The 12,292-nt window shown below is 47.9% G+C and overlaps 5 protein-coding genes across 5 annotated transcripts; 2 read left to right on the top strand and 3 right to left on the bottom strand.

Moving 5' to 3' along the window:
- Window positions 1–245: 245 nt before the first annotated feature.
- On the bottom strand, window positions 246–2,330 carry I303_104418 (uncharacterized protein; the record flags this gene model as incomplete). Its single annotated transcript, XM_018407901.1, has 4 exons — window positions 246–614; window positions 850–1,211; window positions 1,387–1,442; window positions 1,543–2,330. The coding sequence occupies 4 exons, from the start codon at window positions 2,328–2,330 to the stop codon at window positions 246–248; spliced, it is 1,575 nt and encodes a 524-aa protein (XP_018263112.1).
- Window positions 2,331–2,962: 632 nt separating this feature from the next.
- On the bottom strand, window positions 2,963–3,190 carry I303_104417 (uncharacterized protein; the record flags this gene model as incomplete). The annotated part of the gene is made up of 1 exon (XM_018407902.1): window positions 2,963–3,190. One exon carries the CDS (start codon window positions 3,188–3,190, stop codon window positions 2,963–2,965), a length of 228 nt encoding a protein of 75 aa, XP_018263113.1.
- Window positions 3,191–3,603: 413 nt separating this feature from the next.
- On the top strand, window positions 3,604–5,409 carry I303_104416 (uncharacterized protein; the record flags this gene model as incomplete). Its single annotated transcript, XM_018407903.1, has 1 exon — window positions 3,604–5,409. The coding sequence occupies one exon, from the start codon at window positions 3,604–3,606 to the stop codon at window positions 5,407–5,409; it is 1,806 nt and encodes a 601-aa protein (XP_018263114.1).
- Window positions 5,410–5,628: 219 nt separating this feature from the next.
- I303_104415 (uncharacterized protein) lies at window positions 5,629–6,285 on the bottom strand (the record flags this gene model as incomplete). The annotated part of the gene is made up of 4 exons (XM_018407904.1): window positions 5,629–5,732; window positions 5,859–5,967; window positions 6,187–6,201; window positions 6,265–6,285. 4 exons carry the CDS (start codon window positions 6,283–6,285, stop codon window positions 5,629–5,631), a joined length of 249 nt encoding a protein of 82 aa, XP_018263115.1.
- Window positions 6,286–7,642: 1,357 nt separating this feature from the next.
- Window positions 7,643–11,881, top strand: I303_104414 (uncharacterized protein; the record flags this gene model as incomplete). Its single annotated transcript, XM_018407905.1, has 6 exons — window positions 7,643–8,601; window positions 8,761–10,512; window positions 10,778–11,121; window positions 11,196–11,303; window positions 11,372–11,497; window positions 11,604–11,881. The coding sequence occupies 6 exons, from the start codon at window positions 7,643–7,645 to the stop codon at window positions 11,879–11,881; spliced, it is 3,567 nt and encodes a 1,188-aa protein (XP_018263116.1).
- Window positions 11,882–12,292: the final 411 nt, after the last annotated feature.

The raw sequence follows: 12,292 nt of genomic DNA, 5'->3' as shown, positions 1-12,292 counted from the left end.
TTGACCGCCATCTTCAAAATTGTATTCTTCCTGGCTGAACTTGCGAGATGAATGATCCTGGTGATTCCGCGACTGAGCATAGTTTTCAATCTCATCTCAATAAGTTGCACGCGGTGCGAAACTACCAACAGAGTCGGGGCAGATTATCTGGCAGGCATTCAAGAAAATGACATCACCAAAACCTCGACAAAATAATGGTTACGTTCTCCGGGACAAGTCGAATGTTGCGTGTATCAAGTGCTCTGTCAAGTATCAAGGCAAAGATCATCTACGACAGCTCTATCCCATCCCTTCACCCACTCAACTAATTCTTTCCAATCCTTCACCCTATCTAGATTTTTCCCTGGACCAAACTCGATCGGATCGGCGGGTAACGACAGGCCCTTCTCTGACCGTTCGGTGTAATCCATCATCTCCACTGGAGTCGCTAAACCGGATCTGGATTTGTTCCACCCGTATTCGCCGAATAACAAACACTGGATAGGCGGCGTAGCGGTCTCAGCTTGTACTTGAGCTTGAGCTTGGGCTTCAGCTTGCGCTTGAGCTCTGATTATCGGTTTTAAGTTGCCGTGGTGGTCGTCTATGAACAACGACGCGTTTATCTCGCGCAGGATCTGGATCATCAATCGATGGAATGCAAGCATTAGTTAGTCCTTCGTTACTGAGATTTACAATTGATGCAACGGTAACGGTACAGGGAGGAGCTTGTGGTGTGTGTGACGCAGTATGATCTGATCCGAACAAGGATTCGCTCATCCGGTTGATGTGATGAAATGGCATCAAATCAAGCCAAGTCAAATCAAATCAAATCAAATCATCCAAATCCAATCACAAATTCATACGACTCACCTTAAGCTTACTTAACCCCCCCTTCCCCTTGCCCACCCCATCGGCCCATAATTCCTTCAAACGCTTGTTAAGCTCTTTCTCAAACTCATCGTCCTCGCCGCGGGGGGCTACAGGGGAATTCACATCATCATAGGCCCCCGTAAAATGGGCTTGGGCAATAACGTCCCTTTCCCCAGGACCAATCGTCACTCCTTGTTCATTCAACCACCGAGTCAGACCTTCGCGATCTTTTGCGGGACGGGAGGTGATGATGTGCACCGGATGACCCAGAGTGTGTAGTGCTCTGAGACCCTCTGCAAAGCCTGGAATGGGGGTGGTTTGAGATAGAAGGTTGTTCAGCGTTTGGACTTTCCGAGCGACCTCTAAGAGATCCAGGGACACCGCATGTCAGCTTACTTCGGCATCAGAGGTGTCATAATTCCCGCAAAATAGGTGAGTGAATCGAATTGAATTGAATAATAAATTGGGGCAGAGCATTGATATGATCAATGATGGAGAGACAGATAGCGAAGACGATGACGATGATGAAGGACTTACCTGCTGGAGTACCCCATCCTCGATTCTGCCAAAATACATAAGTCTGCAGATCATCACTGTAGTAGCGAAAATGGCAAATATCAATCATTCGCATAATGTGTTCAGTCACGGAGGAAAGCGACCCTCTGAGGAATTGCCTTTAGCGCCATCACTCACATGGTCAAATCTGTCCCGTATTTCATGTTGTGCTGCTTGATGATCGTAGCCATGTTCTCCGAGCAGACATCATCGAAATCAATCGCTATAACCCTATCATTCTTGTAGACGGGGTTAATATCTTCAATCTGCTTCTGCTCCTGTTTCTGCTTCTCCATCTCCCCCCCGTGGGTGAACACATTAACATCACTCTGTTTCTCTTCCTTGCCGTTGACGTCCGTTGTTGTCTTCCCTTCTTTCGTGTCCATTGGCGGACCAGTCATGTCGGTTTCAATCGGAGTCTCAGGTAGGGTCTTCGTCATCGTCATGCCTCTAGACAGCGATACCGATCCTTTGTTCAACTTCGAAGCTATCTTATCCCATTCGTCGCCACTCATCTCAGCGTTTTTACCTGCCCTGTATCTATCCCTTGGCATAGGGAAATTAGTCATCACTGATCCATGTACAGCCATGATCGACGGATCAGGCGAAGCGAAAGCAAGGGTGTTTCCCGCACTGTTAGATTCTGTCACGGTGGTAGTAGGTGAGAAAGTCGTACAAGCCGGTGAGGCTGAGCCCATTACTCCTCCTGCACTGTCCAGATGAGTAGACGCAGCCTCATTCTGCTTCTGAGAGACAGAGGCAGCATCGTAAGCTGAGGTAGAGATAGATGAGGAATCGTATTTCTGCCCAGAGTCCTTGCGGGCACTGCTCGTTCCACCTGATAAAGCGTTAGCGCCGTTAGGCCCAGTTAAGGAAGGGTCAGAGGCCTTGGGTGGGTGTGTTTGGGTTGAATGAGGGTTCGACATTGCTTGGTCAGTTGTAAAATCGTGTTTCGTCAATTCGTTGATTCGAGTGTTTCTGATTCTGGAAAAGCTATATATCTTGTAACGGAAAGAGTGTGATGAATTGATCGAAAGACAGGATAGAGAAGAAAACACAGCTTTGGCGTACTCTGATATATTGTATTAGAGACATGAGTCGAGATCGTCCGATCAGTGCGCAAAATAGGGAAGCAGGCTTGTCAAGGTCCTTTCATGGTGTTTAGGTCCATGTCACTCGGCCTTTCTTCTCCTTTGCTATGTTGATCTGACCTGCAAGAAGGGAGCTAGAGCGCGCTAATTGTGTCAGATTACTGGTCATGCTTGTCATGGCTATACCCATATTTCGAAGAAAGAATGGTAGAGATATGTATCTTATCTCATGAGGATATGATTATATGGTGTAATATACGTGTTGGATGTTGAAAGATGCGTATGGTTCGTCGTAAGTTGTGCTATGCTGTGCTTTCAATCATGCAGCCGGAAATGAAAAGCAAAGTTCTCAGCATTCACCCAGCAACTCTACATTTCTTCCTCGACGTTGAGGAAGTACTGTTACATACCAGATTGGCCCCTCCAATTCTCCTCGTCCGCATCTCCTCCCGTAAAGCTGACTTTCCTCACTCCACTTTCCGCCTCGGCGGCAGATCCACCGATTCAGCATCGCGGGAGGGCAACAATGGATTCGCCATCTCGCGTCTTCTCGCTTGTCCGGAAGTCTGTTGGTCGTTATGGCGTTTCTCAGCTAGGATGAAGAATGATGCCGAGCTGACTACGACCAGGCCTAACAGGAGGAAAGGATTGGGACCTTTACGTGCGGGAGGTCGGGGCGGTAATGGCGAGGACATCTCAATGTCTATGCACTCGATTGGCAGATTGAGTGATGCAGCTGACGGATGTTGGCTCTAAGTCGGCTTATATTGTGTTGCACTTTACGAGTGATATGAAACTCGACTATGGTATTTGCGGTTGTTTTAGCCTGAAATTAGCGTAAGATACATATGGGGACCCCAGTAAAAAGTTGAGGAATGACCGAATGAACCTGAGTTAAAAGGATGATTGCGCGGTGCACAAGACTGCGAAAGCTGTGAAAATGCATGATGATGACAACGCTTCTTGACGACTACAGTAACGGTCACCGGAAAGAAGGCCTTCACCCATGGACATAATGCTTTTTCGCTGATATAACAATTGCACAAGTTCCCGCCATGTTGGAAGATTTGTCCGAATATAGCTAATTTCGACTGCAACAAATCAAGGCATGTTTTTGCTCTCTTCCATTCGAGCTCGAATCTCTATCCTGCTTATCACCGTACCGCTGCTCTCGTTACTCCTTTACTCAAGATTATCTCAGCCAAACATCGAATATTCATTCCCCCGTGACGTTCTGAGAGACTACACTTCGCCATCGACGCAATGTTATTGGCCTGACCAAGATGGCTTTTCAAGATCAAGTCAGGCTCAAGGAAGGGGTTCCGCAGCAAAACTGAAAGAATGGATAGGTTTCGGAGTAGGTGTGGGATCAGCGAAAGGGCCAGGGCAAGGCGAAAATGGAGATCCCTCTGAAGAGAGTTTGCTAGAACCAGAAATGGAAGACGAGCTCAAATGGGAATGGGAAGGTGTATTGCCTGATATAATACCGGCAAGTGGGATTGAGAAATACATGCTATCTCACATAGAAGATCTTCAGGAAGGCTATGACCCTCAACACGACTTCGAAGAATACGGATTGAAACTGGGGAATATCTCCCTCGAAGGATATACGAGGGAACTATTATCGACATATAAGAAGTACCTTATACCGTCTAACTCGAATAACCCAGTTCCACCGACATACCTGCCGCCTGTTTTATCGAGATTATCACTACGACCACCTATTGCACCTCTTCCTCCTCGGCCCAAGCAGGTACTCACGACCGACAAGTCCATTGACAGTCTGCCCTGGCAATTCGACAGATGGAAAGAAATCATGCCTGAGTGGAATATCAAATACTTCGACGACGCATCTCTCAAAGCTTGGGTACATCATGCCTTTGGTAGCACTAAAGCTGAGAAAATATGGTTGGATCTGCCTAGACAAGTGCTGAAGACGGATATATTCCGGTACATGGCCATGTTAGTCGAAGGTGGGATATACACCGATAGCGATACCGCTCCAATCATACATGCCGACCAATGGGGAATACCATATCATCATGAGACTGCACCTCTTTTAACCCACTTGTCCCGCTTGTTATCCCTGACGACCTCTCAGCATTTACCGTCCTCCCATCCACTCTCGTCTTTCGCTCCTCAACATGCCACGCACTCAATTGAGGGCATACCAGGGGCAGATTTCCCGAATGGACGATCAAGGATATATGATGGACCGCTGGTAGATGACGGGAACGAGTTGGGAGAACCTGCATTGGTGGTTAGTGTAGAGAGCGATGCGATCGATTTCGGCTGGACGAATTGGAGGGAAGTAGGCCTCTCGAGAGCTGTCCAGATAACGCAATGGACTTTCATGGCTAGACCTGGACATCCGGTTTTTCTAGATGCGTTAGGAAGGACATTAAGGAGATCCAAAGAGATGTCGGAGAGACTTGAAGAGGCGAAAGCGAAGGGAGAAGAAGAAAATTTCGTCCCTGAGACAGCACTAGAATGGACCGGTCCAGGCGTTTTCTCTGATTGCGTCTATCGATACCTGTTAGCGAGATACGGCTTCAAGCCACAAGATTTGATACATAAGAAAGAACCGATACGAGTGGGAGATGTGTTGATATTACCGGCAGGATCGTATTCGAGTGTAAGCCCTTTTACGGATGAAGAGCAACGACCGTGGGCGGCGAGTTATCATGGATTCCTTGGGAGATGGAGGGACGCGGATCCGGCAGTACAGGAGTTTGAGAGGTTGAAGAAATTGAAAGAGGAAGCGGACAAAGCGGAAGAAGAGGCGAAGCAAGCCGAGGCGGGGAACACCAAAGGAGAGGAAGAGGCGGAATCTCTGAAAGAGAACGAGAGCACTGAAGATGACGGAATACCAAGAGGAACAATAGGTGATGTGCCATTATCACCGATAGGCTAGGCTAGGCTAGGCTAGGCTAGATTTGAAATTGACCATGAAGACGGAAATGTCAGTGTATTATAAAACACCGAGATCGGAATAGATGAAGACTGGTTATGCGCGACATGATATACCCTTCATAGATATACAATGCATGTGTTATACTCCCAAGAAGCATAGTCGACATGACTTGCTGCTTGCTCCTCGGCATATGTACGGGACCGAACCGCGTCTTGGTGTTTATTTCGCTTCAGGTGGTTTGAACGCTTCTTTAGGTATACTATCTTGAATAGGTTTCAGATTTTTGTCGCCTAACGAAGCTTGCTGAGCGATCTTCTCTTCCCCTGAGCACCGTAGCCGCGCAAACGATGTATTGTCAGTATCCGAGATCACCAAGAACGAGAGTTGCCCGTTTGAAGATCGTTGAACGAGACAAGTAAATTGCTCAAGGAATGGAAAAGGATACTGACAGGACAATTTCTCCAATGGTCTGTTTCCTCGTAAGGTAGCGTCTTTCCTTCGTGCATCTATCTCTTTCTTGGCGTAATAGAATGATACCCCGGCAGCGACGATGAGGGCCTGCATCAAGCGTGAATAGGGGATCAGCAATCCATTCAACATTGATGGGTCTTCACCGTCCGTTGATGACAGGCTCTTATCCCAACTTGGTAAGAAGAATCGGCTGTGGCTGTGTATGAACATGAAGGCCATGTTACAGATGCATCTCACACGAAAGGTGATTCAAAACAAAGCAAGCGGCAAGGCAGTGTTTCTGGTTAAGAGAGATGCGTCACTCACGCCCCAGCCGTAGGCCTATGTCGGATACAATCGTGAGTGTGCATTCACCTAGACTGACCAGATTGATGTGAGACTCACAACTGATCCAGCAGTATTCATTGTATCGAATTCTTAACGCTGAGGGTATGAGTCAATCAATGCAATAACGTAAAAGATGCGAGAACGAGCGATCATCTTGAGCTCATCGGACCCGGGAAGATGTGGTTTCTGTGAGATTATTTATTGCATCCTCCCATTCTGCGTGTTGCCACATCCCGACAAAAGCATTGCTAGCTGTTACCTGAGCGGAGAGTGCCTTGAGATTAAGCTTGTATCTCCTCCGATATTCCGTAAACAGCTATCAAAGCCGCCTGGGTGACCTGCATGCAAGGAAGAACATCCTCTGAACTCGTGTTACTTGGTGAGGGACATGACACGGTCTATCCAGACATACAGACATACAAAGGCAACGTTGTCGGGACTCTGCTTGGGACGTAGTCAATGTGCAAAATCCTAAATAGATCTACGATAGATCTGTAATCGAGATTACCTGATTACCATGATGTTATTGTAATTGCTAATCGTAATTGCAATTGTAATCGGTTTATTCGCCGGATTACCGACTTTTCCTCTGGACCATGTGCTTCCTGATGACTCTCTTTTTTGTTTTGGTAGTATGTACTCTTCTGTAACAGGTCGTTGCATCATCAGCTCAGCTTGACAGTAGTAAGTGGTAGCATAATCACACAGCTTTCACACCCATCACCATCATCAACAACAGCAGCGGCAGACAAAGGATTATCCCCGTCTCTATTAGTTGGTAAAAGTAGGAACACCGCCGCGCGCGAGCAACTTGTTGTTGAAATCATCACCGCATCGCCCCGACGCCGACGCTAATTACGAAAACTAAAATAACGAACGGCTCAAGCTCAAGTTGCATCGTCCATTCGTTGATTCAGTCACATTACATAGCTCGGTACAAACCTTTCATCGCCTTCGAATTATCAGTATCATCCTTGACATAATCATTTTCGAACTGATAAGCTTGAAGGCACTCAGGAATACATACATCCATACATTAGTCCTGTCACGAGCGCGGATGTATTCCGATTAGATACCCATCTCGATCGACATTGCATAAGAAGGGGACCGAGGGATCCTGATTCTGATCCTGAGTCTGAGCAAGAAAAATCAGATCACGGTACGAGTAACAGCAACACGGACAAGAAGTAGAATTTCAGGATCCGTTCAAGATTCAGCACGACACGACACGGATGTCAAAGTGAGAATCACAAAGTTGTAAGCAGATTTCTCAATATCGACAATCACGATTCTTGGCTTCTGAGATTAGATCAAAACCTCTCGAGATATCGTTCGAGTCAACTGATCGACTTGCATAGCCTTTTTCTTATCGCGAACTGGGATCCGCAAGTCTTGGCCTCGGCCTTCTTTTATCGAGCTGCGAAATCTGCCCAGGATGACGGATCAATCACCACCATCATTCGATGCTATATTCTCCTCACAACAACCTCCCCGGCGATCATCGACCTCATCATCGTTCAACGCTTACGCTTTCCAGACTCAGCCGCAGTACCCTCAAGCAGATCAACAGCAAATCGCACCTGGTATGAATGGGGGATTCGTCGAGGAGCCTCAACAGCTGAATAGAAGATCGAGCAATGCATCCATGAATGGAGGGAATCAACGGGAGAGGGGATCATCGACTGCGTCAGTATCGGACATGATGAACAGAAGTTTCAACTTGGATGGGGGAAGAAGGCAATCGTCCTTGAGGAAAGAGTCATTGCCCTTCAATCCTGAATCCGATAGCACCCTTATTGCGACTGCACCAAGGCAAGGAAATGGTATTAGTCCCCCAAGTCAAGGATACACTTCCCCGCCCATTGGAGACATCATGTTTGGCGGGGCCGGTCAACGCGCTCAGCAACATCAGCCTCAACAGCATATGCAATTGCAGCAACAATATCAACAGGAACAGGAGCAAATCCAACAACAGCAGCAGAATCAGCAATGGGGACAACCTGCAATAGGAGGGATACTGCAACAGCAACAACAACAGCCACCCTCGCAATACCCATATCTACAGCAACAGCAACACCAGCAGCACAGTCCATTCGCTTCACCGATGCCTACTCCTTCAACGGCAGGTTTAGAATACATGACTCCCGGATCTGCCAATTCGCTGAGCGAGCAGACGATTTATGATCAGTATTCTCCTTACACCAATCCGGCTCTTACCCCGAACAACCCAAATAACAGTAATGCGTGGGGACAGGATTTTGTAGGACAAGCTGAATCATCTCAACAAGGGTACTCTGGCGGGTTCATAGGCGATATGAGTAGCTCAGGAGATGGGATGGACGAAATGATGGGTCTGAGCGAGCAGGATGCACTGAACAACGAGCTACAGCGAATGTGAGTGCATTGTCCTAGAGCTGCTGATCACCATCGAGGAGGATCATGGACCTCAAGCCGTGCTTGCCGATGCGACGAGAGTCTCACAACGGCATACGAACGAATCATCAAACAGTATGACCCCATGTCGCTGACTCAGAGCTGTCCTGATCCCCATAGCATCTCCAATGCATCACATCACAGCTCCGCGCAACCATCCAGAGAACCGTCGCCCTTCGCTCAACACGACCATACTCCAGATCCCACTTTCAACCAGATATACTCGAATCCGAATCCACAGCCGGATATGCAATCTGGCCACTCAAGGCATGGTTCCTTCTCTCATTCCAGGTCATCCAGTCCTTTCGCTCATCCACAGCAATACGATCTGGGCGATCTTACCTCGCCGCCGGTGACAGGTCAATTCCCAGTAACAGCATCTTCGTCGCAGGGGAATTCACCTTTCTTGAATAAACCCCAATCACCACCAGCTCTCATCATCCCGGGTCAGAATTCTCCTTCGCCAGTATTACCACCTATAGTGACGACGGCGGTCGGCGGTCCAAGCGGAAACACTCAGAGGGGTCCTAGTGCGCCCCGACAAGGCGATCTGGGTGGATCCGTCATGGGAGGACTACTACCGCCAGCTAATCCTGCATTAGAAGGTCTGACAGGGATGGCGGGAATCAGCCCTATAGGGCCAAATGCCGATGGCCCGATGATTTATATCCAGCCTAGTACACCCATAAGTGGGTTGAAAGACGGAAGGGGATTGTTTGACGCTGCACTACGTCGCGCTGGTCAATTGGCTCAACAAAACAACAATGGCCAACCAGGTCAAGGCGATCAAATTCAAGCTCAGCAAGGCTTCAACGTGCCTCCCCCTCAATCGCATTCCTTGGCGCAGCACGGTTCATCCGATGGACTTGGTCAACAGAATCGACCGGACATGAACAACAATCTACCAGGAGGAATAGACTTTGCTGCATCGATGACCTTTCAAGCGTCTCAAGGCTGGCCGATGCAGCATGGTGGGCTAGGTGCGGGTATCCAGACTCGACCAAGGGCAAAGTCGGATTCATTCATGCCTTCCCCAACAGCCGATTCGTTTGATCGGCAAGCGTTACTTGACCTTCTCGTGGGTACAAACAACGGCAACAACGGGATGGATGAGAACGCAATACACGATAATGGCGTGTCGGATCAATGGAGAAATACAGTCAACGCTTGGAGAGGCGGAATCAATGAGAATGATGCCAATTCCACATCGACAAACCCTACATTAGATCCCAGATTGCTGCCCGGTCAGGAAAATCAACAGCAGCACGATGCCTTGCAACAATTACTGCTGGCTCAACAACAGAACCAATCGATAGATTCGAGTCAACAACATCAGCTGAACCAATTACAAGCCCAACGAAATAGATTACCTCCATTGAATACGAATACCAACACAGCGTCGCAACAAGGGGTCCAGAATGGCGAGAATGGAGGAGGGGTGTTCAAGTATGAGCCAGGCGAGTTTTCGCCTACGTCAATGGCATTCTACCAATCTATCGGATTATATCCTCACTCTGCTTCCGAATTACCTGGAACTACGTCTGCTCCCTTTTACACTACGACCTTTGGAGAATTGTCAGATTCCAATCATTTCCCCAATACCGCCGCTCCCAATGCGACTTTCCTCACCCCTGCACAGCAGGGCGGTCGACGTCGTTCTTTCGGTGGAGAAGGCTCAAATCATCCTGCTGCAGGAGCAGGCACACCCGGATATGGAGTAGAATTCACCCCTGCCAATAATAATTCGCCGTTTGGTACACTGCGACCTGGTGCAGTCAGGGGTATAAGTGGAGGAGGACACAGGAGAGCAGCGAAATCCGAGGACTTTGGAAGGGTGGGCACTGGTTGGGGAGTCGGTGCTGGAGGATCTACGTGAGTGATATTTCGGTCTCCTTTTGCCTTTCCTTGTTTTCCCTGATTCCAGTGATTTGGTACGATGCGGCGATCGATAAAAGCTGTTATCTCTGTGCCTCGTTTCAATTATGCTTGATCTCATCTAAGCGATGATTGTGTGTGTGTGCGTGTGTGTGCCCATGTGTATTCGCGAGGCGTTGAAGGATGATCAATGCTGTGTATCGATAATAAGTGAAAATGCTGTGCTGACATCGAAATCATTTGTGTGTTCGATAACATATAGAGCCGACTTCTTACAAAGTATAACTGCCAACGATGGATCGCTGCTACCACCCATGAACAGAGGCCGATCAATGTCACATTCGAGAACCTCTTCAGCATCATCTTACCGATCCGCCTCGCCCGCTCTCAGTATCAGCTCACAAGGATCGAATTGGTCAAACATGGAGAACAGGATGGATCTTCCAGAAGGTATTCAAATACCACAGTCCACCCCCCTGAATGCGAATCCCAACTCAGCAAAGACTGGCGGTAGGAAACGGGTAGCCAAGCAGAAAGTAACCAGTGTAGCGACGGAGGTAGCTTCTACAAGTCGAAGGACCAACAGTGGGGTCTTCAAGTGTCCAGGTGGGTATCTTCTCCTGTGTATACTCTGCGAAAGGGAAGGCATGTCAGGCTGACAGGAAATCTACATGATCTAGTCCCCGGATGTGGAAGTACGTTCACGAGGCACTTCAACCTTAAGGGCCATTTGCGGTCCCACAACGATGAAAGACCTTATAAATGTCTATACGATGGATGTCCGAAAGGTAAGTCAGCTCACCATTCGCTTCAAGCCTTAGAATCTGAGCTGATATAGACTTCACAAAACGAATAGCCGTTGTTGGTTTCGCCCGTCAACACGATTGTAAGAGACATATGCTTTTACATGAGGGTCTAAGGCCATTTGAATGTGAAGGGTGCGGAAAGAAATTTGCCCGGTTGGACGCATTGACTCGACATCGTAAGTCCTAGACACATGGTTCACTTCACCTCGACACCTCGCGGCCGCGGAAATCTGGGTTGATATCGATTTGACAATGTTTTTGATCTTGTTCTGATCTTTTTAGATAAATCCGAACAAGGACAAGAATGCGCTATAACCCATCCTTTGCCTGTGAACCCAGACGGGACGCCGATGTCGGAATCGCAATATAAGATATACAAGGGCGTTAAGGCTCCTCAGCCGGTGAACACTTCTCCCAGTGCAGGTGGAGGTGCGGGAAACAAAAGTCGACGAAGGAGTAGTGGGGTCAAGTCCGAGTTTATGAGCGGGGACGATAGGTCAGGAGGGGAGAGCGATATTGGAGGAGGAGTTAGTGGGATGGAGGATTATGATCGGTTTTGAGGCTGAGGCTGGGTGAAGATTGTGGACGGAGCGCCACGAGGTATGAAGTACATCGTACCGGCCTGAAGTAAAGGTCTGACAAGCAAAGTAGAGAGAGTCGAAAACTGCAATTGATTATAGTGTATTACATAGTGTATAAATAGATCATACCTCCTCATATTGCCATTATAGATACAGTCTCCGCAGTATTTTGACCTTTTCTGTGCATTATTAGCTCAATAAGAATCTGTACAGACATGTACTCGTATGCAGTAGATACTTTGATCATGCAAGTAGTAATTTGGAGATAGCGAAGAGTTGAGTTGAGTTGAAAATACTTACAACTTTCAACCTCCACTCAGATGGTCCACTATGAACTTTTTCTTGTCGTATTTGAAATGCACCTATTCCCATCTACAGAGAGGTGACGTC

Source organism: Kwoniella dejecticola, chromosome 5 (genome assembly GCF_000512565.2).
Source record: "Kwoniella dejecticola CBS 10117 chromosome 5, complete sequence".
NCBI classification, from domain to species: domain Eukaryota; kingdom Fungi; phylum Basidiomycota; class Tremellomycetes; order Tremellales; family Cryptococcaceae; genus Kwoniella; species Kwoniella dejecticola.
Note: the sequence above shows the minus strand (reverse complement) of the source record. Positions and strands in the feature narration are given on the sequence as shown.